The 27,153-nt window shown below is 36.8% G+C and overlaps 1 protein-coding gene across 2 annotated transcripts; it reads left to right on the top strand.

Moving 5' to 3' along the window:
* Window positions 1–1,584: 1,584 nt before the first annotated feature.
* Window positions 1,585–26,175, top strand: LOC108234425 (pikachurin). Of its 2 annotated transcripts, XM_017413617.3 has the most exons (25): window positions 1,585–2,708; window positions 8,428–8,537; window positions 9,716–9,802; window positions 10,629–10,655; window positions 10,795–10,912; window positions 10,988–11,123; window positions 13,659–13,825; window positions 15,644–15,756; window positions 15,874–16,121; window positions 16,601–16,788; window positions 17,002–17,102; window positions 17,196–17,296; window positions 18,445–18,589; window positions 18,700–18,889; window positions 19,119–19,244; window positions 19,647–19,890; window positions 19,986–20,097; window positions 20,803–20,919; window positions 21,143–21,323; window positions 21,622–21,645; window positions 21,831–21,909; window positions 22,089–22,232; window positions 22,725–22,808; window positions 23,111–23,214; window positions 23,309–26,175. In XM_017413617.3, the coding sequence occupies exons 1-25, from the start codon at window positions 2,603–2,605 to the stop codon at window positions 23,458–23,460; spliced, it is 3,204 nt and encodes a 1,067-aa protein (XP_017269106.1). In that variant the 5' UTR covers window positions 1,585–2,602; the 3' UTR covers window positions 23,461–26,175. The 2 variants fall into 2 exon arrangements, with proteins under 2 accessions (XP_017269106.1, XP_017269107.1); XM_017413618.3 differs by lacking the exon at window positions 21,622–21,645 and having other exon boundaries at window positions 1,586–2,708; window positions 23,309–26,174.
* Window positions 26,176–27,153: the final 978 nt, after the last annotated feature.

Genomic DNA, 27,153 nt, shown 5'->3' with positions numbered 1-27,153 from the left:
TTTCTTACTTTGAAGATGGACTCTATTTCTACATGGACACTTAATTTTTACTGAAAGCATGTGTCAGGACAATGTATGAAACCAAAATTAAATAAAAGGATTTTCAAATTATTCAGCGCAAACTGATGGCTTCAGTAATCATGTAGTTTAATTGAATAATTGTTGATTAAAGATGGAGCATGTCTCGTTCAGAAAATGAAATAAATAAACTGAACTGTGCTGACCAGTACAATGAAAACAGAATAACGGATCAGGCTATTTGGAGCTCTTTCTTTTGTGGTGCCTTAAATAAAATAATAGGTTAAAATTGGACAAAATTGATTAAAACCATTGAAAATGTAGGCTTCCAAATGAAAAATCTGGCTTAGTTTGCTTCAGCTCTTTTCTAACTGTGATTGTAGCTGCAATTATAACAAAGGAGACTGTAAAATTGTTATAATGGAGGTTGTAAGATTTTTTTTTTTTTTCACAAATAAATGTTAGCAGTGTTAATGTTGAGATGCCTATTTGTGCCCAGTGTTCAAAGTTACTTTTAGATCAATTTCTTTCTACTGCAATGTAAAACCCAATGAAATGTTTAAATTTAAGCAAATTAAACAAATTGTCCACATCTCAGACTGTAAATGTTAAATCCCTTTAGGTCCCCGCTTTATAGCCCAGCCACTTTAACCCTCCTAATATTCCAGTGATTTTATTTATTCTGAGCACAGATGGATCAAACCATCCCTAACCACAAAATCCAACATGGCTGCCTTGCTCCTGAACAGTGTTAAGAACTGCAGAAATAAACTATTTATTTGCACTTCTCACCCATTACATAGAACACGGTGCTACAATGTTTAAATGCACTGAAAGCAGAAAAAAATCCATTAATAATGTCTTGAGTTACTAATAATAGTCAGCTCGACCTCTGAGCAGAACAATCAGCAAATCCTACTGGTTTTCAGACTTGCAAGTGGGTGCAACATCATTCATAGATTGATGCACAACATACTGTAATTAGCAACAAGCTTTTTTTTCTAGACAATCTTATCTGAAAACCAAGCACTGCTCTTGGGGGCCACATGCAGCTGCCTAATCAATTTATGCCTTAGGACAGCTCTGTGCTAAAATACCGAGGCACCAATGATTTTTTTGTTTTGTTTTGTTTAGTTTCCAATGAGCCAGACTTTTTTGTTAGTGGTCTGAACAATATTTCTCCTAGAAATATATATAAAAAAGAAATTCCAATAAAATCTTAGAATCTTTTTTCTTAGAACGCTAGCTCTTTCTTATTCTCGGTCGAGCCCTGCTATTCAGACGCTGTCTGTTGTGTGCACTCTTAACACTGGTTCATCCCTCAACTTAATGGCCTTTAATGATTCTTAAAATCAGATCTCAAAAATGTTAGGTCAAAAGACTTGACTGAAGTGTTCCAAAAGGCAGAAAAAGTCAAAAGAAAACCTTTCAGTTAAAGAGCTACTCTTCAGGATTGCTTAAAATTGCCAAGAGGATAATATAAAGACACAAGAAGTACTTTTTTGTGCAGTGTACAAATTTGACTTTATTAAGGCTCATAGTTAGGCTGCTTTGACAGAGGAGTAACATGATCATTAGCCAGTAGATGAGCACAGGGTCTTTTTGAACATCTATTCAGATTCACAAGCAGCTCTTTTAGCTTGAAGATAAAACCACAAACTTGATGTTTCAGGTGGCAACAATGTGGCTCTTAGCATGCGTTTTTTTTTTTAAATTGAGATTAGACATGATGATATTTGTAGAAAATAAAAAAATACAAATGAATAATCTCAACAGGGCATGCAGGAGAATCTAAAGTGAACTAGTTTGATGAGGATCACTGCGCCTGAGACATTAAATAGAATAAATAAGACTGAAAATAAAATTATCTTAAGAATTAATGAGCTATTATATGCACATTTAACAGTAAATGACAAAACAAAGTGTGCTGATTTAAAGCAGATTAATATTCAGTGAGGGAGTTCAGACCTTACTTTTCCAGGCTGAGCCCCAAGCAGGTTACATACAGTCAGCTCTGTCATACAGTATTCATATGAAGAGTCTGTTGCTCCTTTGCCTCTGCGTTAGGACTTCTCCATCTGTGTCCAGTGCGCGGATTAGACGCTCATTATCCTCTTAGCTCTAAATGGCCCCCACGTTCCTTGCACTTGGTCGTCCAGCTCATCTGCTGTCTAAGAAGCGGGACACGGACAGCTCGGATCTTCATGCGTAAAAACGCCCGTGGCAGCCATTCATCTGTACCAGTGATCGCGAATTACGCGTGAATTGTTGTCGGGACGCCCCCCCACCCCCCCTTTTTTTCCATCGTCCGTCAGAGCGCCTTTCAGAGGAACAGTAGCTGTCTGTTAGTCCGTTTATGATCCACCCCACTGATCTTTTGCAGACGGTAATCTTATCAGTGTCAAACCGAAGCTGCCCTTTCCCCCTCGGGCGCGTCCCGTGCGTCTCTGGATGGCGTTTCTGCCCCACATTTAGTTAAACCAAGGCTGTGCTTCAAGAAAACCTTCACCAGGGAAGCATTTGATTATAGATGTGTGCTGAAATGGAGATTTGACCGTTTTTGAACTTTCGACCAGCTGAAGAAATGGCTCCTACAAGTAAAGAGAGAAGTCTTGTCTGCTTACTTTTCTTGGCAATTTGCACAAGCAGCGTTTGTTTTGGAGCAAGAAGATCAAATAACCGGAGGTCTGGTAAGTCCATCCTCTAAAACTGGCTCTGGGAATAACAATCATAATCATAAACAAAACCCATAAAACTGGTGTAAAGTTTGTAATATGTAATCTGATGAATCGGGTGGAAGCTTTTATGTTTATTTTATTGCACGTGTTTTTAACATTGTATCACCTCACACGAGTTGTTACAAAAAACATATTTTAGGATTAATTCCTCAAGAATCCCTAGGGGAAAAATGATTGGAAAAAAGCACAGATATGTCATTAAAAAAAAAAAAAATTAAATGTCAATAAAAAAGACAGTAGGGGGGTGGTTATTTCACAATAAAAGCCTTATGCAACATGTTGTATGAGGAGATCTTTTATAGTAAAAGTATCCTCTTGTTTCTTTTATTCATAACAAAAAGTGACACAAAACTACATTTGCAATATGATTGATGGGCTACAAAGTTTCCATAGTAGCTGAAATTCATTTTTGGTAAACACACTTATGATTTATTTTGAAGCTGACAAGACAAACATAATAAAAGTTCAGCCAGTACCGTCCATATGTGGCCTGTGAAACATGTTTGAAACCAAATAACGAAAGTTTATTTTTAAAAATGCAACGTAGACAGGAAGACCAGAGAATGATGACTCATAAAATTGAAGTGGGTGTTTAAAATCAACCAAGAACTACTTGTAAGTCTCAAAAACTGAAAGGCCAGGCTAATCTTCGCAGAAACACGCAGAAGCAAAATGATAAAAGTTCTTGAATCAAGGACAACGAAAATCAACCACTGGCAAAATGACAAGAGAAAGAACAGAATACATGAAGCAACTTTTTATCTAAAGCGAAACGACTTCATCTGTCTAAACTGATTTTAGTTTCTATGGAACTTGTCTTCATTAAACAGCTGAACAACGACCAAAGAGACCAAAAGGGGTTGAAGAGGTGAAACATTCTTACCTGATCCATCATACACACTCACTCCTTCTTCAGTCCTGTCATGTGTAATGGTTGATGAGGACCAGACTTAAAGCGGAGATGTTCCTTCATAAACAACAGCTAAGAGTTGTTGGGAAGTTAAGGGAGTCATATGAAGTGTCTACTGTCTGAACTTTAGAGACCTCAGATAAAATGGTATTAACGTTTCTCTTTAGCTTCTTTTTATTTTGCCAAATATGTTTGAATTTCTATAAATATGTACTCCATAATGTTATTTCTACTGTGGAAGAAATGCCACTTGAATGTAATTTAGTTAAATGTGTCTAAAAATGAAGGGGAATCAAGTATCTTTCCAAATATTGTAGAACAATGTACAACATAGATGGGGCGGCAGTGGTTCAGGAGGTAGGGGGGTTTGTCTTGTGATCGAAGGGTTGCTGGTTCAAGCCCCTGCTCCGGCTGTCTCAGTCATTGTGTCCTTGGGCAAGACACTTCACCCACCTTGCCTACTGATGGTGGTCAGAGGGCTCGGTGGCACCGGCGTGATGGCAGCCTCACCCCCGTCAGCCCGCCCCAGGGCAGCTGTGGCCACAATGCAGCTTACCACCATCAGTGTGTGAATGATGATGGATGAATGATTGTAGTGTAAAGCGCTTTGGGGTCCTTGGACTAGATAAAGCGCTGTATAAGTTCAAGCCATTTACCATAGATGACTTTGCTCATGTTGAGAAAAATACCATCAATTTACAGAATAGTTTATATCTGTCTAAAAAGGAAAAAGAAATATTCAGATTCAGGGCAATAATACACTCATTTATCTTCTTGAAAATGTGCTCCTTTGGGCAGAAATCCCTAAACGTTGACCTCATCAGCCCCTCTCTGTGTTGGTTTCTGTCTTTCTTCGCCACCCTGTTCCAGCATCTTTCCTTTTTTCTTCTCTTCCTTTGTTTCCTTCACTCCTCTTTTCCCTCTCTGTCACTCTCCCTGGCTGCTGCATTTCATCTTTCTTCACACTCTCAAACCCTCAGGCCTTGACTTTTACATCTGTCCATCAGTCTGGCGCACCATTTAGACTTCCATATATAGGGCATCTGTAGCTCTGTGTTCCTGACTGCCAGTGACATTTGTACTTGTGTGTGTTTTTGTTTTAAGGCCTCTCTGATCTCTTTCTCAAGAAGGGGGAGAGTGTAACCAGGACTCAGTGTCCACATGCATCACATCAGTCTTAGACAACAAAGCTGGTGGTTTCAGAAAAGGGCTAAAACTGAATAATGTCTCTCCTCAAGCCGGCCATTTTTCAAGTTCTTTGACAGCTTTATTCCCTGTTTGAAAAAGTATGTTGAATTATTAATGGAATAATTCAAGAGAATTGTTTTTACATTTACTATAATTCTATTTAAAGTCACAAAGCTGTAATGAAAATGTGCATTTTAATAACCCTTTCAACCAATTCATGAACCATTGGTGAAAGATAATTCAATTTTTAGCAATACAAGAAGCAGTTTATAATTGGAAAAATGACATTTAACATGTATCCCCTCAAACCTAATGCATGCAGCCATGTTTCAGAGGAAAACAGAAGGATACAACTCAGTGATCTTTCAGTTTTGGTCTCTCAGATCAGTGAAGAACCCATTTCTACGTGACTAACTCTAAAAGTAGAGACAAACCGAGCAGAGCAGCACTTCTGATGGTTTATTCTGTGCAGAACTGCATCAGTGTTGAACAAGTGAGAGCAAGTATCTTGAGCTTACAATATTAAAGTGTCAGTGGGTCTGAAATTTTGCAACACAGAGCATGGCCTCTCAGATAATTAAGGGCTTCTTTTTATTTATTTATAGTTTTAACAAACAGAGCTACTGTATGTGTTAAAAAGAAGAGTGGAAAGTAGAACTGAAACAAACTTAACTGTTGCAACAGCATGTGTGATAGCCTATGAATAATTTAGATTTATGAAAATGAAATTAAAAATAGTTTATTTGGTTGCTCTTTTATTTAAGAACTCTCTGTAGATTTGGTGATGAGTATCAGAACAAAAACCTGGTCAGTTTTGAATATAGGCCTGATTTATCCACACTAATCTGGATTGGTCACAAACACACAGATTGAAGCCTGGTAGCACAGATGTTCTTAATTTAGTGCTTTTGTAAATTTTGTTAGAGCCAACAAGACCATGATTTGTCATAAACATTGCCAGTACTTTTGTCCATGACACAAAAATGCAGTAGTGTCATGTTAATGTCTTAAAAATTGAGATGCCGATGTTCTGTCTGACATTTTCTGTCATACCACAAACAAGCCAGTATTTTTATAACCCTAATCATTTGTATTCATGAACTAAACCAATCACAGGTGACAGCAAAGTGGAGAAATAAAAGAACTTTCTTTCACTTGAGGCTCAAAATTATTGGGTTTTCTACATGACAGTGTAGAAAAGTGTCATGGTGTCTGTTTTTATACTTTGAGTCTATTCTTGTCTCTTAGTTTCAAGACATTTTAAGTTTTGTTTTCTTCCTTATTATTCTCCTCAGTTCCTCTGTTGTTCACCTTCTCCCACCAGTGTTTATCTCACCTGTCTTAAGCAAGCATCCACCCACAATTTTACTGACATTGAGCTAAAAAATGATATGGTTATAGCTGAGACTGATCGTCAACACGTACTCTGAGTGCTAACAGATTGTACAACATCTATGTTTACAGCTTTGGCACATGAGGTGGGAGGAAACCTTCAAGGAATGCTACTTTCTATTGGCCTGTTTGGCTTATTTACATTATAATACACTTTTGTGGGGCGCTTCAATCCAAACTAACTTTCAAGTGAGATCTGTACAGTACTGCTGTGATTAGAAATTTTAAACAGTAACACTATCTTATCAACACAACCATTCCCTTTGAGTTTGGAAACCTTAATGTCTAGGGACTTGTGGTTGGCCTTGCAGTAACACTTGAGACAGAACTTAAATATGTCTGACAAGATGAGAGAGCAGGAAAATATTCCCACAACTGTCTTGCTCATGTCTGAAGTGGACAATGTCCCCAAAGGATTTAGAAGGGTACTTGAAAAGCACAGACTAATGGTATATTCAACTTTAAAAAAAAAAAATTTGTCATTTTTTTTCACATGCAAAGTCAACATGTCTTAAACCTCCTGGAGTATTACCACATGTTAAAATGAAAGGTTTTAGGAAAATGCATTAACAATTAAAATCTACAGCTTCACTAAATGCAGCTACTTATTCTTTTTTTAATGAGTAAATCAGTTTTTGTTTCATCCTATACTGTCAAATGAACAAATGTTTTTTTTTTTTTTACTGAACAAATACTTTAATGCAATGAAAACACCACCTCCTCAGTGAAAATAAGCAAAAAAAACTCCACACAGTCTCATTTAAATGGCCAAAATGTTAACAGTAGTATAACACTTCCAAAGCTGAAGGTGGTTAGTTTTACCAGAATATATCTTCATGAGTTAAAACTGATTTAATACACTGGAAATGCTCTTAAAATTGCTTGATATCTCTAAAAAATCCAGGTTTATAGCAGCAGAGTTCAGAAACATACAATATTTAAGGGTTTAGATGTTGGTTCAATTACGCTTCATACATGCAGAAAACCCCCCAATAACTAAACTATACTTTTTTCAGCAAACCTTGTTTGATGTTTGGAGGACCTTCTCAGTATGGTTAAGTGTAGCATCTGTGATCACTGCAAAGCTACCTTCTAGAAGTTCTGCAGGAACATAAAAGATGTCATTAACTGAAAATAATCCATTTCAAGGTACATCTGATACACTTAAAGTTGCTGCATTTCTTTTAAAGTGTTTTTCTTTTCTCCTCAAGTACACTCATGTAAGAAACACGCAGAGCCTAGGAAAGATTATTAATAACAAGTATTGTTTCTACTTCTTACAAGCAGGACAGCATTTTGTTTCATGATGTTTTTTTATTATTATTATTTAACATTGGAGTCTAAATGTGGCATCAGGAACAACTTGCGAACACAGCAGTGCCACAGCCTGACAAATACGTGTTGTGTGCCTCACTACATATTTAATTTACACGGAAAAAAAACATAAAAGCAACACTTTTGTTTTTGTTCCCATTTCTCATGAACTGAGCTCAAAGATCTCAACTTTTTTTCTATGTACACAACAGACCTTTTTCTCACAAATGTGTGTAAATCTGCGTCAGTGAGCACTTCTCCTTTGCAGAGATAATCCATCCACCTCACAGGTGTGGCGCATCAAGATGCTGATTACGCAGCATGATTGCTCAGGCTGGCCACAATAAAAGGCCTCTCTTTTATTTTATCACACAGCACAATGCCACAGATGTTGCAAGTTTTGAGGGAGCGTGCGACTGGCACGCTGACTGCAGGAATGTCCACCACAGCTGTTGCTCATTTATTGAATGTTTGATCTGAGCCAACATCTAGTTCAAGTGGGACAAAAACAGAAATGGATTGCTGCCGTCTTAATGTCTTCAAACAAGCAATATTTTTGTGAAGCTTTACACTGTTGTCAGTTTTGCATTACATCTTTATTTACATATCATTCTATGATTGTTTGGAAGCACAAATGGAAGCAGCAGCAGATAGCTATACCACTTGCTGTGCAGCCTGGGGGCACTTTATGCAGGAAAATCTCAATTTATTTCTGCAAGTATAACCGTAAGTTTGAAGGCAGCATAAAGGATTATAAAATAGCTATTGAATAAAGGGCAACAGCAATTCAAATCAGTCTGCATTCTGCTCAAACGCTAGTTAGCAGAATTAGAATTAGACTTTATTTTTCTTGTTTGTGTAAACCAGATCGTCTGAGTCCTCCATTAGACATCCAGCTGGAGACGCTCAACTGTACGGCCTTCAGTGTGCGATGGAAGATGCCCCGAAGACATGTGAGCACAATCACCGGATACAAGGTAGAACCGATTACAGATAAAGCCACACAGTGATATATATACACAATGATAAAGCGATACATTAAATAAAATGTACAGTTAAATGAAATATTCATAGCATGAACATAAAATTGTATTATCTGTTTCGATCTATTATTTGTTGTCCTTTGTTGAAGTTTTTGATAAAACAGCCTCAGCCCCCCCAAAAACCCTGTAAAAGCAATAGGAAAAAAAGGAACTTAGTTTTATGATTTTTTTTATTACATCAAGGAGTTTTTAAAAATGGGACGGACAAATCAAATCCCCCCGTGTCTTTCCTGAGTGGATGATCATTTCTTTCTGCATGGCCGCCACATTCTGCTTTGAAAGTGAAGTGCCCATCAAAGTCCCTGTTCAGGAAGACGGCCTTGAGGAAAAAATATAACATTTTCAAACTTTATGTGTTTGAAAAGAACTGCTCCACTACAAAATGTGTATGCTTTTTTTTTTTTTTTTTTTTTCATTTTTCATTTTTCATACAAAATTACCCTGTAAGATGTGTTCACAAATATCATTTTAGTGTTTTGGACCAAATGTAATTGAAGTGCACATCAAACACTGAATAAGGATTCAGTTTTTTTAAATCTGTAGCATGTTGATCTTTTCTTGGTAAAGCCATTTAAAATGTATTTTTTTGCCATTAACAATCTAAACATTCTGCGCAAATGGTGTGTCTTGTTGTGATGGGATGTCAAACTTACATCTATTTTTCGACTTTTGAAATTGACCTGTTTCTCTGTTTCACGTGACATATCAGGAGTTTCTGTTTTACTGTAGTTCATTTGCTCTTTCTTTTCTTTTGTCCTCCTTGTCTTTGTTCCATTCTTCCTTTATTTTTTTTTCTTTTGTTTCTTCCTAGAGTTTGTTTTAAATCAACAATGAACAAACTGTAGCTCAGTACGATTGTGTGAGCCCTGCCTTTGGCCATATGTTTGCTCTAAGAGGATTAGTTGACTACCTCACTTCCCACCAACTCACAGACAAGCATCCAAGTTCATTGTGTCTGCTGTTTTGGTGGTTTATAAACACCCCAGTTTTATCAAACATCTTCGTATTTACTGTTAGCCACATTTACACTGGTATTGTTTAGTCTTAGCAATAATAAAAAGAAAATTAAAGATTAAAAAAATTGAAAATGTGCATGCATTTTGGCCGTTCAGGTCTTTTACTCAGAAATGAAGAATGGTCGTCCAGTTGCTACAACGTCCGTCATGGAGGTGCCCCTCAGTTTGGACATGTTAACTACTGTGAGTATCCACTAGGATGTAATTTTTTATATTTTTCCTTGTTGCTCAGAGTTTGCAGAAAATGCCTCAAACTCAGAGTGGAATTCACAAATTTGAGGCCTACTAATCTGTGACTTCATCATGTTAACTTTATACCACACTTCAATGAATTGTGCCAGTACTAATGAACCTGTACAGAAATATAAACAGGTTCATTGGCATATCAAAGTATAATTATCAATATTCATTGCAACAACAAACAGGACAGCCACCTCTTTGATCCCAAAATGAAAATGGTGGCCTTGGATTCATCTTTCATGCACACAGCATGTAAAATTCTATTGATAAGTTATTTATTATGTGTCCACACATTATGTAGCCATTCAATAATATTTTCAGTGTAATGTCACAAGGGGATTTCTGATGTGTAGGTCTGACTAAACTAATGAGCTAATGGCTAGTTTTAGCAGGACCAAGACACAAATAGATTGCTGCCATCCTATAATAACTCAAATCTCACAAATTTCATATTTATTGATGTGAACTCTGTTTTAAAAACAACCTAAACTTAATTCCATGTAAATAACTGTGCAATAAGAAACTGACAGCAATGTAAAAAGTTTATAAATCAGCTTATAAATCAACTGATTGCAGGAGTCCACTTTGGTTTCCTTTTCAGATTAGCTGTTAGCTTATCAATCTGGTCCAAATTAAAGTCAGGTGAGATATTTTCTGTGCATAACTTTTCGACAGAACCCCGCTTCAAAAGATCTGAACTGTCACTTTAAAACACAGACCAGTTTATGTTCCGATTCCCTAAAATGTAACGCTCTGCTGTTTCTTACAGGGGCAATTTGACGGACAAGCCAGTTTTGTGAGTACCATCCCCGCTTATTTATTGTTTCTTTTTCCCTGATTGTCTCCTGTCTAAATCATCCTGCTGCCTCTTCAGTCCCCTCTCAGCTCTGGTTTACAATAATAAAAGTCATCCTTGTCCTTGATGCCCCTTCTAGGATGTGAACATTGGTAATCTAAAGATGAACGCTAAGTACAGAGTCAATGTTGGAGCATACGGATGGGCGGGGGAGGGCAGACCCAGCATGCCCAGAGACATCAGTACTGCTTCACATGGTGGGAATATGAGATTTACAGCAGATAACTTTTTTTTTTTAAAGTGCTGATGTTGATGTCTTTTTCCTCCATCAGAAATGTGCATGCCCCCATCACCACCAACTCAGCCTGTTGTCGTGGCGGTATCGGACACAGAGCTGGCGTTGTCGTGGCAGCGGGGAGAGAGTGAAGGAAGTGCACCTGTCCTTCACTTCCTGGTGGCTTACATCAGGTCGGTCATAATTCATCAAGGAACTACAAAAAAAGGCAATGAAAGAGGCTTCAGAAAAGTTAAACATTTGTCGCAAGAACTCGTAGCACACAAACTCACAACAAGTCACTCTCATCAATCCTCCAAGTTGGGCAGTACAGACACTTACTGTTTAAAAGGAGGAAAGTCTGAAGTGGCCTTGTCTGGAATGGAAAAGAAAGCCCTAAATAAAATGTTATGGTCTATCAGTAGCAAGAAAAAGCAGTAAACAAAAAAACAGACCAGTTTTTAAAGCTTTCTGTTCATTTTCCCAGCTGATAAGCCGTCTGTGTTGGACTGAACCTGGACTGTTCAGAAAGAGGTTTCCTAAACAAAAACAGCTCCATGATTAGAAATGTCTGCTCTGATCAAACCCAAAGATTTCAAAGGTACCAAATGTGACTGATATACTCAGCAAAATGCCACTAAGAAAGGGTTTGAATTTAACACAATTGCAGCAATTCAGATGTCTCATACTAGCAGTTTTATATCAATGTTTGCAATTAAAATGAAAGATAATTATAGATAAGTCTTTCCTATACCTGTCGGCTATATATTTACAGCTGATATGTTTTTTTTTGTTTAGCACAAAGACAGAAGAGGGGAAAGCTATCCTTGTTTCATTAAGAAAACAATCACCAGTTGGATATGAAAAGACCTTCTCTGGGTTCAGTGTTTGAATTGTCTAAAGCAGAGTTTTTATTTTTCTATTGAGGTCAGGCCAAATTGTTTTATACCTACAATGTTGGTAGTCTTACAGAAAAACAAAACAAAACTACAAACCGTATATATTACAAACTGCATTGTAAAGAGCAGCGTTTGCCTAAATTTGTTTCTATAAGCATTATCCTAAAAAATAGTTCCACGTGAGTTTTCTGTTTCATTTTTTGATACAAGACATGTTGTGAGGATGACAAAGTTTTCATGCATGGACCCTAAATACAACCTTTAAAGGCTGTGTTTTTGAGCACTGTTGAACTAACTGCTGAAATCAAATCTTCATCCTTTTCTTAATGAACAAACATTGGACATACTGTATTTGCCCACTGCAAGTACAGAAAAACATGAGGATTCAAAAAGTTGCAAAATTAGAGCTTATATCCTTATTATCAATGAAATGACTGGTAAACCTTTGTCCTATGGCTCTATAAAATTAAAACCTCATTATTTAGTAGTTTAATTGCTTTATATCAACCATTTGACTGGCTGTTCACGAGCTAACTTTAATATGTTATGTTTGAGCTTGATTTGATCATTCATATTTATCTCCTGCCACCGTGCAAGGCAGCAGGTGATATGCATTCCTTCAAGAAATGCTATATTAGTTATGAGTGTGTATTAATTTCTGTGGAAAGCAGCATACTGATGAGTAATCAGGCTCGTGCATCAGAGACAAACAGAATACTCGGCTCTGTTTTGGAATGATCTGCATGCATCTTTGCTGGTCTGTTCAGTGTTACCACTTGTGTTTTGACGTAAGGGTCAGTTGGGACACGAGAAAGAATGAGTGTCATTTTCGTCCTATTAGTTTTCAGCCTCGCACACCCACACACAAACACACACACTCACACACACAGACACACACACACACACACACACACACACACACACACACACACGAAGGAGCTTGCATGTCTAGACTGCAGAGTCAAGAAGGTTGATTTTACAAATAAGCAGCTTGAAATCCTTTGACGCTTCTCCATAAGTTAATATGCAGAGAGAACTTAAAAGTTTTGTTTAAATTAAAATATTTTAGGTAAAAGTAGAAGCATGTAAAAAAGTAAACACGTTTCAAGACTACAGTGTTGCTGAGTATTTCTGTGCAGCGCTAACAGTCTCTTATTGTGAGAAATCAGACAAAAATATGAGCATTTTTTTTATCTTTTCTGTTTTTTTTTGCACATTTGGACATTTTTCTCTCTGAAGGGCCATCTTGGCTTCAGGTCTTTCTCTCCTTACATCAAAAGAGGCGCTGATGAAGAGACACATTGAGCGTTCAAGTTCAGTCTCGTCAAAAAATAGCTGCAGCCTCAGCTTTTCAGAGACAAAACAGTAAATTTTCTGTATTTAGTTTATAAAGATAAAAAGGGTAGTTATTATTTACTGAAATATCACTATGAAACTGGCAGCTCATTTAGGACTCTGATTTTTAATATAATCAAATTTAAAACTTAGTTCTTAATCTTTAATTTTTTATTTCATAACCTGTCTCAAAGAAGACACTGTGACAAAGTCATAACAAATAGTGTCATAAAAAGCTTATTTTCCTGTTTTAAAGTAATTTTTGAGACTAAATTTTGTAACAGGAGAAATGAGATACAAGCCCAAGTAAAAAGATTTAATCAAAATGTTATAAATGCTCTGAGAATTCAACATTCTCGCAATAAGAATAAGTTATGAGAGCTACTAATATTTTCTAATGACAGAAGCAGTAATAATAGCTGAAGCAGCTTATTATTGTTCTGTTCTTTCTTGTATCTTTAAATTTCTAAGAGAAATTTTTTTTTTCTTTCTCAGGCCAGAAATGGACACGGAGTGGACTTATATTCGTGAGCCCATTGAGACCAACTCCATGGTTTTGAAAGGGCTGCTCCCAGACACAGAGTACCAGTTTGTTGTCCGAGCCGCCAACATGCACGGAGTAAGCCCACCCAGCCACATCAACAACCCTGTCCGAACACTTGGTAAGGCCAGATGTTGACCTCTGAGCCAACTTCACAGAAAAAAAAGGAAAAAAAGTTTAGTCACTTGTTCAGCTTTATTCATATTTTAAAGAAAGTTCAATTTCTTAGAATTGTTCAAGTTTTAAGAACTACATTTACTCAAACATAAAAACATGCACTGGTTTCTTTCAGCAGTCCAAAAGCATGCATGCTACCACCCTAACAGAGTCAGTGCCGACCAATAAATGAATGTAGAGTTTTGTGTACATTTTCAGTGTAAATTGCAGGACTTTGACACAGATTGTTAGTTTGGTGTCTCTGGGTCTGTGGGACTGAGTTCTTCAGTGAAAACAATGCAAAGCAACATATTACTTGACATGAGTATTGATGATGACGGCAGCTGCCAGTGGTGTCACGATGAAGATTTGTGAAATGGTCAAGGCTGACTGTGTTTGCACTCTACACAAACACATATACAGTACAACCACTACTAATGCGGTGATGTTTTTGCATATGTTATTCAAGGAATATGACTCTTTTTACGAAAATAAAGCAGATATGTTAGCACAAATACATCATCAGGCATAATTTATTCACACTTTTAGGCCAAATGAATAAAACCCACCCCCCCTCCAGGTTGAACTGAGTACTCTAAGTCATCTGAAAGGCAATTATATATTTATTATAATATTCATGAAAGTTGCATGAAACAAGACAAGATGAGCCTCTTTTAGGGTCATAAAGAAACAGACTCACAGAGCCACAGTGACTCAGAAGAGGCACTGTTTCTCAGCAGGGAATAAAAGCGGGTTAGGGAGCAGTTTTATCAGACAGGATTAAGCGTGAGATGCCAGACCCCTTCGGTGCTCGTCCAGACTAACGGTCACACATGCTCACAATGTGCCACTGCTTGAGTGAGCAGCAGAGGTGGGATGGATTGACTGACCTTCCTTGTTACGCTCTCTATGATGAGTAGTGTCAGTTTTCTTTTTTAATTACAAATATTGTGCTTATTAAGGAGGACTGTTACGCAACAATAGATTAGTTTGCCCGGATTAAACCCTTCACCCCCCTCCCTGTGCACCACACAGCACTCATCTACCATGTTTTAATGTTATTAGGTGGTGCTACTTAGCAGTTTAATCTCTGCATTCATTCAGGCTTAAAAGTTGAGTTTCCATAACATGCACACAGACAGTTAGTTACAATTAAAAAGGCTGTTTTTTATCACTCCAACATATAAAGATTTGATTCTTGTTTAGCTTACAGGTGCAATAATTAATAAATTTAGATAAAGCTTACTTTGTTAAATGAATTAATACTAAGCTAAGAGTTCATCACCTTTAAATGATGTTCCAGTTCCATATCTACACATTCACATGGAGTCAGTTTCATCATATATCTATAGGCAGCCTTTTGCAAATACACACTTTATTACTTTTTCTTTAGTTGTGTCTGTAAAAGAATCTGAAGATAACAAAGCATGTAAAAAAGTTGTCATAAAGTAGATACATAAAAACATTTTTTTCAGTTCTACCACTCTTTCTTCCCCTCCAGTAGGATTAAAAACATTTTTAACACCTTTCAACTAAGAGCTTTTCGACAACTTGTTGCTTTAAAAGTATTTTTTGTGGCTGTTAAACCAGAGGATCACTGGAACTCATCCAGATGCAACAAAACAATTGAGAACAAATGACGTCTCTTTTTTCCTGCTATTTGTGTCTCTACTGCAAATCACATTTATCTAGACTTTTTGTTTTACTAGAATTTCTTTGCTTTTAATATTTACACATTAGAACAAAATGGCTCTTTAAAATTCAGCTCTGATGGTTGTTACAGGTGCATCAGATGTTGGCAGTGGGGATTTTGGCCTTTACTTCACAAACTCCAATATCGAAGATGAAGACGCATTTGACTTTGATGACTCAGATTATGACGTCTTTATTGAAGAGGTGGGTCTTACATGAAATTTAAGATGCTTAATACACAATTCTAATGAATGTAAGGCACTGACCATAGATTTTTCAATTAAAACTTTTCTTTTGTTTCTTAACCTTCCTGTATTCCAGCTGAAGCCATTTCCAGGTATCAGTGAGGGGGACAAGAAGTCCCAGCTTCGTTCCCATCCCGGTCCGCCATCTGGTCGAAATGTTGTTTACCGTATGAACACCCCAAACCCTCCGAATGTCACCGATCAACCAGTTTCTACAACCACCTCCTCCATCCTCCTGGAGTTCACAGATCTGGTTTCGCTGGTCACCTCGGAGCTGAGTAGCACTTCTGACACCATAACTACAGCTCCACCTACCACCACCAGGTGAACATTATGGTGTCGTGCTCTGCTGGGGTCCTTCTGTGTAGAGCTTGCATGTTCCCCTTGGGCTCCAGCCCTCCTGTGGACCTGAACAGAAAACAAATTTGAAACTACATTGAATGAATGTCTGTTTTCAGTGAAATGTATATATTTGAATGACATGTTGTTTATATCAGCAAGTAGGGAAGGTAAGTGGCTGTACCTTGAATGGAAAGTTGGACATTTACTCACATTTACCAATATAACAAAGTCCTTAACTGGGAGACCTGAAGGCTCTTTGGTGCTTTTGTTTTTTGCTGCTTGAAACAAAAGATTAAAATGACTGTCCTATAAAAATTAGAATTTTTAAATCTGATATTACTTTTAAAACAACCTAAGTTCATCACTGACAATGCATTTCTTCAAGTGGGAAATCAATAGTTTTAAATAAAAGTTTGTTCTTTCTTTGAGAAGACTGAACTAACCAGACTTTTATTTCTCAGCATTCCTTTGTCCACCACCACCGCCACCCCGACCGTGTCCCCGTGGCAGGGCGAGGTTCCTCGTGTTTACAACCTGAACTGCGATGACACGGTGTGTCCGCCCGAAAGTTTCTGTCTCTCTGATTACGAGAGTGGAGGCTCGCGCTGCCACTGTAACCTCGGACGGACAGGCGACACCTGCTCTGAGGGTGAGAAGTTAGTTTTGTTTTCTATTAAATTAAATTAAAAAAATTTCTTTAGAATAAAATGGGACATATGTGGTTTTATACACATATTGACAGGGATAAGTGTTGAAAAAAACTATTTTTAAAAGCAATGGATGCATCTGTTTAGTGCTTTAGCTCTTATCCAGCTGACATAATCGTATTTTTAATATGCTTTTATCGTTTGTTCTTTTTTAGTAGTAAAAATAAACTTTCCCAGGTTTTATGGCTACTCTCACATGACCTTTGAACCCTTGAAAAATTCGTACCAGACCTTTCAGATCACTTTGGAATTCAGGGTAAGACATTCTGTTGTTTTTACAACTTCTTCTTTACGCTGTTGTTGATGAAAATGCATTTAGGACATGCTCTTTGCTCTTTCTGTTTACCAGGCAGAGTCTGAGGATGGCTTGTTACTTTACAGCGGAGAGAACGAACACGGTCGAGGTGACTTTACTTCTTTAGCTTTGGTTCGAGGCAAGCTTCACTACAGGTGAGGTCTGCAGTCACTCCCACTTTGTTTGTGGTAAATTCATGGTAATGATGCCTTTCATTGTGTTTGCTTGCGAGTGACATTTCTTTTACCAAACTGAGTCATAAACATTGTGCTGTTTGACAGAAATGCAACAACACACTTTTATCATAATTCATTTAACACCATATTTAACAAAAAGAAGCAATTTAATAATAGCTTACCTTGTGCAGCAAGTTGGTTTTGCCAGTCACCAAGCTAATGCTAAAGATATTTTGCATAGTTTTTGAACAGAACCTCAAGTTTTATCGCATATTCTTTTCTTTCTTTTTTTTTTTGTCATGATAAGAACCAAATTTATAACTGCAAATATTACAAAACAAAAAAAGATGAGAATAAAAACATATGTACATACAGGATATTTTTTCTGTTCATTCAAGCATGAAAGGAGAAATTAAAAAAAAAAACTATTGTAATAAAAGCTTTCCTCATTTTGCCCAGAGTAATTTACTCAGACTCTCCTCTGCAGCAGTGAAACATTGTTACATTTAAAGCAATAATTCAGATTTAAAATGAGGCTCAGTGGAAGGTTTGATCAGTGAATATCTTACGTGTCTTAGACAACTTTTTGATCATTATTTTTATCAGCCTTTCAATCACTGTCAATATCACATTACACATTTATTTATTTAGAATTATGTGGTTATTTGCAGTTAACAATAACAGCCAGCAGTAGCACTTCCAGTGCAGCCAGGGGCACTTCCTGCTGAAATATCACAGTTTTTGATGGTGATGTTAAGGTCTCTAAAATAGGATTTTATATGAAACATTGTGACAGTTTTGAGATTGGAGTTGTTTTAAGACGACAGCAACAACTTTAGTCTTACCCCTTCTAAGACTAGCCATTAGCTCATCAATTGGACCAGAATTTCACACTATTTTCCCAAAATTAGGTAGTTTAAAAAGCTATCTACGACAGGTAAGATGTTAGCTAGAAATATCTGTTAAAATACAAAACTGAGCTAAACAGATGTTCACTACTGCTTTTATTTGTCCAGAAAATATATGAAACACAAACTTTATTAATTTATAATAATTTCACATGATTTGCAATTAGATCTTAATGGCAATAAATGTCACAATTACCTGCTTGATGTCTGTGTCTTCAGGTTTAACTGTGGCACAGGACCTTCTCAGATCGTCAGTGAGAGTCGTGTTGTCGTGGGTCAGTGGCACATTGTAACCGTGTTCAGAGACGGCATGAGTGGTTGGCTCCGTATGGACAACGACAACCCCATCACTGGACGCTCCCAGGTACAATTTGAAAAACTACAAAAATGAAGGGAAACCGAAAATGCAACGTTTAATTTATGAAAATTCTGAGTTTACTGTCTCTTTTGCTCACTTCAGTCTTTCTCTTTCAGGGTCAGTACACAAAGATTACTTTCCGCTCCCCGTTATACGTAGGTGGATCTCCAAGCGCTTCCTGGCTGGTCAAGGCAACAGGAGCTAATCGTGGTTTCGTGGGCTGCATTCAGAGTCTGACCATCAACAACAAAGCGACAGACATCAGGCCGTGGCCTCTCGGCAAAGCTCTGAGCGGGGCCGATATAGGTGAGGAAGCAGACAGGATGTTTAACTTTTCTGCTTTTTGTTTAATAAGCTTCATAGTTTTGTTGCTCATTTCAGTATGTAGCAATTGTTTTTTGGCTTTTAATAGAGGAAGAATGATTGCCTAAACAATGCAATCATGGGAAAACACATGCATAAATATATTAATCATTTATTATTTTAATCATTTATTAGTGTAGAGGATTTTCAGAATCTGATCTCTTTTTTCAAGGTGAATGCAGCGGCAGTGTGTGCGACATGGTCACTTGTGCCAATGGTGGAGTCTGCTTTGCGAACCGTGCTGATGGCTACATTTGTCTGTGCCCACTCGGCTTCAGGGGAGTCCTTTGTGAAGAGAGTAAGTTAAATGTATTGGCCTCTTTTTACCGCACACAAAGTACACACAGGCCGTATTTACAAGGAGAGGTTTTAACTGCTTTAATAGTAAAAAATAGCAGCTGTCATGCTGAGCTTTTACAGTAATTACTCAACAGTTTAAGAACAAATTGAAGAAAATTGGCTAAAATGAGGATTATTATTTCTTACATAAAGGGAGAGGGATTGATTGTATGTTAGAACAACTTTCCAAATATTTAACTTTCCATTTTCTGTGTCCTTCCCATGTCCTTCCTCATGATTTATTTCTCTTCAAAATAACTTTGCTTTTTGTTATTTGCAGTTTTACCCAAACATATTGGTTGAAATTCTTCCTCTTTCTTCCTGACTGGTGTTTTCTTATCTCCTCCCTTTAATTCCTCAGGTTTCTCGCTGTCCTCCCCACTCTTCAATGAAACAGTGTTTTCATACGCCATCATCCCGTGGCCTCAGTCCTCTCAGAGTTACCTCTCCTTTATGGAGTTTGAGGTGACGTTCTGGCCGTCGATGCCCAACGGGGTGCTCCTGTACAGTGACGATGCGGGCAGCAGAGATTTCCTGGCTATAAATTTGGTGGACAGATATGTGGAGTTCCGATTTGACTGCGGCTCCGGGGAAGCTGTCATCAGGTAGAAGAAAGATCCGGCTTTATCTCAGCCCGAGTCTCTGGCATTCTCCTTTTGTTTTCCAACTCGTAATAAATGTGGGATGACCTGTGCTACAGGAGTGAGGAGCAGATCAGTCTGGACTCATGGCATGAGCTAAAAGTGTCTCGCACAGCGAAGAGCGGTATCCTGCAAGTGGACAACCAAAAACCAATAGAGGGAATTGCTGAGGTATTTATATGCTATAAAAGAAAAAGCTATTTTATAAACATGTAGACTTTTGTACGTACTTGAAGCAGCTGTTCAGATTTTCTGAAGTTGTGTTATGTGGAGCTGTCATTGATAATCAATATCTTACCTGCAGCAGAAATCTCTCAAAGCATTATCAGTCTGGATAATCAGGCAGAAGTTTTCTTGGGAGAAACAAGTGTTACTGATAACAATTTCACAGAACATTACTTTAAAAAATCCATCAAACCTACGTCATTAAACTTTCAACGATTCAATGCAACACAGATTTGCTAAAAGCCAGTTTTTAAATATCTTTACCATTCTATGCCTGTTCTGATCTCACTAAAATAACATAAAAACTACTTTATTTTTTAATAATTTAATCTATTCTTTTCAAGAGTAGAAATTTACTAAATTTAAGTATAATGTACTTGAATAATAAAACGAAACACTGCATAATTATTTGATTAAACACATGAAGAAGTATAACATTTGCTATTTCTTCATCTTTCCTTTTCCACACAGTTACATCTGTACTGTAGTGCATTTTGCAATCTAAACAAAAACATGTAAAGATAACTGTTAAGCAAAATTTATTTAATGAGAAAAATCATGTCTGTAATTACAATCATAAAATATTTGAACAACCATGAGATCTGCAAATTTGTTTGTGAGTGTCACAAATGATCCCTTTTCACTTTTCAGGGAGCTTTCACTCAGATCAACTGCAGTTCCCCTATTTATGTTGGCGGAGTGCCTGAATATGAGAAAACCAAGAGGACAGCAGGTGTAATGAAGCCCTTCACTGGAGTTATTCAGAAGGTGAATTATTTTATACAGTAACCAACAGTAATTAAAACTGCAGTGTCACAAATCCACATGTATGCATTTGTCACACAATGTAGTTTAACCCTAACAAGTATTTTCTTTATAATTCCCAGTAATTAGCCATATCCGCCTACAATTACTGGTTAATTGGCAGTGATATGAGGTGCAACAAGACTTTTTCTTGATGCCATCTGTTTCATTTTTTTTACCTCCCCAGCTGATTCTCAATGACCGCACCATGCTGATCACAACTGGCTCTGCTGGTGGAGTTAATGTTCAAAACTCAGCTCACCCGTGTGTGGAAAGTCCCTGTGCCAATGGAGGGACGTGCAGGCCAAAGTGGGATGGGTATGACTGCGACTGCCCTCTAGGGTACGATGGAAGGCACTGCCAGAAAGGTCAGTGGTGAGACGAGTTACTCTCATTCACGTGTGAGCTGCCTCCCCTCTGCTGTTGTTGCTTTGAACGTTTTTTAAGTCATTAATCATAGTCATAGATTAGTAAAAAATGTCCAAGTTATGATTCAAATAATAACAGCACATCTCAAAGGTTGATGGGTATTTCCCAGTATGTGATGTGAAAACACCAGACTTTTAACAGAGTAGTCTCTCTGTGGTATTATTTTATTTTTTGTCATGAAATGCCATAAAAAATTCTGTCTGTTCCTTTTCTGTTTTTAATGCTTTCGTTGAACAGAGTGTGGAAATTACTGTTTGAACAGTAAGTTTTTCTTCCATCAATTGTAAAACCAGTCATCAACAAGCTGAGCTTTAATTAAAACGCCTTTCCCCATCATTATAGTTTTCCCTGCAGATTGACATCTAGTCTGTTAGATACAAGCTGATGCTGCCACCTTGTGATGATATAAAATTATTGCTGTTTTTTTTCCTCTCTTTCCTGCCCAGCTGTGACTGAAGCCATAGAAATCCCACAGTTTATTGGAAGGAGTTACCTGACCTACGACAACAGAGATATCCTTAAAAGGTTGGTCTTAAAGTGAGATGAAATCTCTGTATTTCTTATTAAAATCTTAAACCCATGTCTAAACATTAATACAGACTGAAATAAACATACTGACCATTATGCACATTGTTTTTTCATGTCTTAATACTTTTGCATCACTAATTCACAACGTATATTTTTTTAATTTCATGTTTTTTCAGAGTTTCTGGTTCCAGGACTAACCTGTTCATGCGTTTTAAGAGCACAGCTAAGGACGGCCTTTTGCTCTGGAGAGGAGACAGTCCAATGAGACCCAACAGTGACTTTCTTTCTTTGGGACTGAAGGATGGAGCTCTCATTTTCAGGTGGTTCTTCTAGAGTTTATTCAAAATGTTATGGGTGGTTATTCAAAATAAAGAAAAAGGTTTCATTATAGATAGCTTGTGATTAAACGTCTTTAGTAACCAACTTTGCTGCTATCTAAGTGAGTGATGGTAATCATCAAGATATTTTAATCTACAGACGTTAGGAACCAAATCAGGGACTTTCAAACTGAGGGATCCAGTTAGCTAGTGTTTTTAACTTTACTTTCCCTTGTCGTTTAGTTATAGTTCAGCCTACCTAATGACTCATGCACGTCTTCTTTGATTTAATAAATACATAAATAAACCAGTGGAAAAAAGTCAGATTTCATCAGACTTTAAAAAATTTGTCTTGGATCATCAAATACAGACCCAAACATCCAGTTGAAACAGTGTTTAAAAAGTTTTAGGCAGGACACTAAATCCTGAAAAGATTTTTTTTTTAATCTGCTGTTCCACTTGCTGAATTTCTTGCGTGTGTTTCTGTGGTTGTAGTTATAACTTGGGCAGTGGTGTGGTTAACATTGTCATCAACGGGACTTTGAGCGATGGAAAGTGGCACAGAGTCAAGGCTGTCAGGTAAAAAGCACCAACTCGTCCCGTTCATTGAGAAATGGATGTCCATTGAGGTATTTGAAGCTATAATTTGCTGTTACATGTTTTGTCGAAGGCCCTGAGGCTCAGCAGAGGCTTTGTTGTAGAAGAGAGAATCAAAATAGTAAAACTGTGAGTGCTTGACTTGAGGTCAGAAAAATGAGAAACATTCAAGCTTTTGTGGGAAATGGAAAAAAGCAAAAAAACAGATTGCCTTTAGGGACCTATTTCTGTTCCATCATAATCTTTGTTGACTCACTTGTTATGGATTGTCATTTATCTTTTAGAGATGGTCAGTCAGGGAAGCTAACGGTTGATGATTATGGAGCAAAGACAGGCCGGTCACCTGGCATGATGAGACAACTCAACATCAATGGTCCTCTATACGTTGGTAGGTGGGACTCTTTGTGCTGTACGTTCTGTCAAAAACACAATTTTGTTATCTGCATTTCCTTATTCTCTCTCTTTGCATTGTTCAACCACAGGAGGCATGAAAGAGATCACTCTGCACACAAACAGGCAATACGCTGGAGGCCTGGTGGGTTGCGTGTCCCACTTTACTCTTTCCACTGACTATCACTTAGCTTTGGTGGAGGATGCAGCCGATGGGAAGAACATCAACACCTGCTCCAACTAGACAATGTTGTCACACAAATGACACATAAGGGACCATAATCCCCCCCTGGTGGACCAACTCATTTATCAACTCAGATCTCATTTCCTGGCACCAAATCAGTGTTGTTAAATATACCAAACCAGACCTGAAGTGTCTGAAACTCAAACTGGATAAAGAACAATGTTGTCAGTTTGAGTCAAAGGAGGTTTTCTATAATTGTTCAACATGAAGCTTTAACCTGCCAAGTCTTAAAGTTTATGTTAATGTTGGTGATTTTGTCTGGATAAATAATTTCGATCCATGGCTGCAGAGAACAAAATGACATTGGGACTTTGCCACAACACAAGTGTTTCCTGAAAGGAGAGAAAAGTTGAGCTTTATGGGTAATGAGCTTCTTTGCAAACAAATATGTATGAAGAATAAATCATAATAAAAGAAAAACATACCAAAAGGATGAAAAAAAGACTTTTTTCATGGAACGATTTTAACATTTTTTTACTGTAAATCATTTTATGATTGCTGGAAGAACCATGTGATCCAAGAGATCAAAAGACACCATGAACCTGACCCAGAGCATCTAGCAGAGATAAAATTATTTTTAAGGGGTTTAGCTTTAGTCCTAGAGGATTTCTGTTGTCTTTTTTGTGACACTGGCGTTCTTGTTTGAGATGTTTTGTTAGATCTGTTTTCTAAAGTTGCGTTGAAGTTATCAGGATGTCTAGTTTTGCTGAGTAAAAATGTCAAGTGCACAAAATATTGTTTATTTTTTACCATATTTTAGTTTACTTGCTCTCTTAGATGGGTCACTCAGATGCTGGTCACATGAAACGTTGTTTGTGAAACTAAACCATTAGAGAAAATATCCACGAGACTGTGTTATGGTCACCTGACACAAACCAGTGCTGTGCACTACAGCCTTGAATTTCATTTGATTTCTATCACACAAAACAAAAAAGAAACAAAACAAGCAAACATATGGATAACAAGTATGTTTAGAAATGTGTTTTACTGTGTAATATTTATGGCAGGTACGTCTGTTTTTCTAAGATCATGTTTTAATGAGTATAGAATCATATTAAAATAAGACATGTTGTGTTTTTGTTGTCTTAGAAAGACTTTTTATTTCCTTTTAGTTATCCATCATGTTTCTGCAGTGATACAAACAAAACCCTACGTTTCTTCATTCAACAGCAGAAAAGGAGGATGGAGTGGAAAGTTTTCCCTTTGGTTGCAGTCTGTAACTTTACCACTAGATGTCACTATGTCTCATGAAATGGATCTTATAATGTTGCGCTCACTCAAAGGAGAAGCGCAAACTAATGTCTAAATGGGTTAGCCCAAGTAAGCGATCACCAGTTTTAAATTGGAATTCATATAAACAAACTAAAAGAAAGAAAGAAAGAAAGAAAGAAAGAAAGAAAGAAAGAAAGAAAGAAAGAAAGAAAGAAATTCTTGTTATTTGTATGGGAAGAGTATTTAAAAGGAAATACACCATGTGATGGTGGAATGTGAATTTAAAATATGTAAAAAGTAGTAATGCTCATAAAATTATTATTTTTATTATGTTATAAGTGACCTTAGAGTGTAGGAAATTGTTGGTGTATGTGTGTAATGTGTCTGAAGGTCAAGTTTTAAATCACGTTTTGTTTTTGTTCTGACCAGGCTTGTGTATTTCCTAAATTGAAGGAGTAAGCAGGAACGCTTCGCCCTGAAAAACTGTGCAAGCATACAAATAGTTATGCCTTAATCCTTCCCTAAATAATTAGCTCACAAAAAGAATGACCAAATCTCAAAGAACTGTGTAAAGATCATTTTAACTGTTATGTAATGAAAAGGCTGAAGTTATTTTAGGTATTACAGAAAGTATATTATTCCAGAACTGCAGTTCTTTTTAAGCAGATAAAAAGACACAGTGTGTACTACATAATGCTTCACTTGCTTTTAAAAGACTGTGATTTGTGGTTTATTTTTGAAACTAATACACTGTTACATCACCTGTTAAAAACCAGTGAATAAATGCTAACCAAAAAGCCTGCTGATTAAATAAACAAACATGTTTTTTTTAATACCAAAATCATCCATTATGGTTGTCTTATTGCTCCTATATTGTTTCAGTGATCATTTTTATTTTTTTAAATACATTTAGCATTTTGTGTTTGTGCTTTATATGTATTTATATATATTTGAATTTGGATTTAGAAAACCTGTTTTTCTCTAGCCTACATTAGGCTCAACCAGCCTTAGTGGCCATAAAAGCTCCATCCATCCATCCATCCATCCATCCATCCATCCATCCATCCATCCATCCATCCATCCATCAATCCATCCATCCATCCATCCATTTTTCTTCAGCAAGAAAACTTGCTGAATTTAATTCATGTGGGGACTGTGTCGAGCGCTCTAAAATTTAAAGTGGAAGAATAAAATTATATGCATGAACGTAATATCATAAGCAAATTGGGTTATGTCACTGATGTGTCCCTGTAGTGTAAAATTATGAAAACTCACAACATATAACTGAATAACAGCAGCTCTGAATCAAAGCCAATAAATTTTATTCCACGTTGTATCATACATCTTTTAATCCCAATGCACATTTACACAGCATGATAGAAAAAACGTTTGCAAATAAAGTTTTTTTTTGTGTGTGTTAAGGTAAGCTGTTATTAGTCTGTCTACTGGTCATTTTAAACACAAGTAATGAGTTTTGACATTACATTTTAGAAATTTTAGAACATTTCAGTTGTTTTAAAACGTCAGCGTAGCTGCAGCAATGTTCTGTTGTGATTTCAGAATAGGATTTCTTGCTGTAACATGAGGTTTTGAGATTAAAGTAAGCTGCCAATAGCTAACCTACAACCTCAAAAGCACATATTTTCATTTTTTCATTTTGTTTTCTTGGAACTAAGATGACAAGTTGAATTAAATTCCGTTTTTTTATTGCCATGTATACACACATCAGGACATTCTGTTTCTTGATCTGAAACGACACACAACACTCCATAGTTTCCTCCACAAATGTTTGCACTTGGAGCAGTTTTACTTCAGAACTTTGCACTTTCCTTTAGCTCAAGCTATTTAGTCATATTGAGGTCATCCACATTTTATCACAGCTCATGGTTAAAGGTCACCATAACAGAATCCACTTTTTAGATTTACAACATTCAGTTTGCTTGTGATAAAGAATAAAAAGCAAACCAATAAGTTTTAATTTTATTCCCATTTTATTAATGTTCCTAAACAATAATTTAATGTGGTCAATGAGGATATTTATTCAAACACTGTTACAAATCATATTAGATTTGTCAGAAACACTGACATCAGATTGTTTTATTTATGGCTATAACATTTAAAGACTGACTCAAAAACAAGGAATTAAAACATATTTTATTGAAGTTAAGGAATTTGTGTGACTTGAATTTTTTCTATTGGTTTTAATATATACAAATAAGAGTCAAAGACTATAAGAATGTGTATGAATTGGTGTTATTCAAACATTTTCTTTTTTTTTTTTTTAAATTCAGTGTCAAATCAGTTATTTTCCAGTTTTACATTTCATCTTCTACAGCGTTTTACCAAATTGTATTTAAAAATCAGAGTGTTCAGATTGGGAAGGAATATGAAAAACAAAAGACTGAAACACAGAGCCACCAGACTGTGACAGTGCATGGAAAATAAATTAGTTAATGCGCGGCCCATCAATAATTCTATAAT

Source organism: Kryptolebias marmoratus, linkage group LG1 (assembly GCF_001649575.2).
Source record: "Kryptolebias marmoratus isolate JLee-2015 linkage group LG1, ASM164957v2, whole genome shotgun sequence".
NCBI classification, from domain to species: Eukaryota; Metazoa; Chordata; class Actinopteri; order Cyprinodontiformes; family Rivulidae; genus Kryptolebias; species Kryptolebias marmoratus.
Note: the sequence above shows the minus strand (reverse complement) of the source record. Positions and strands in the feature narration are given on the sequence as shown.

What these genes read in the sequence shown, in the direction of transcription:
- LOC108234425 (XM_017413617.3), top strand. Translation starts at nt 2,603, where the DNA reads ATGGCTCCTACAAGTAAAGAGAGAAGTCTTGTCTGCTTACTTTTCTTG. An exon ending in CATCAGTACTGCTTCACATG is followed by an intron (nt 10,913 to 10,987) that starts GTGGGAATATGA and finishes TTCCTCCATCAG; the next exon opens with AAATGTGCATGCCCCCATCA. An exon ending in AGGCGACACCTGCTCTGAGG is followed by an intron (nt 16,789 to 17,001) that starts GTGAGAAGTTAG and finishes GTTCTTTTTTAG; the next exon opens with TAGTAAAAATAAACTTTCCC.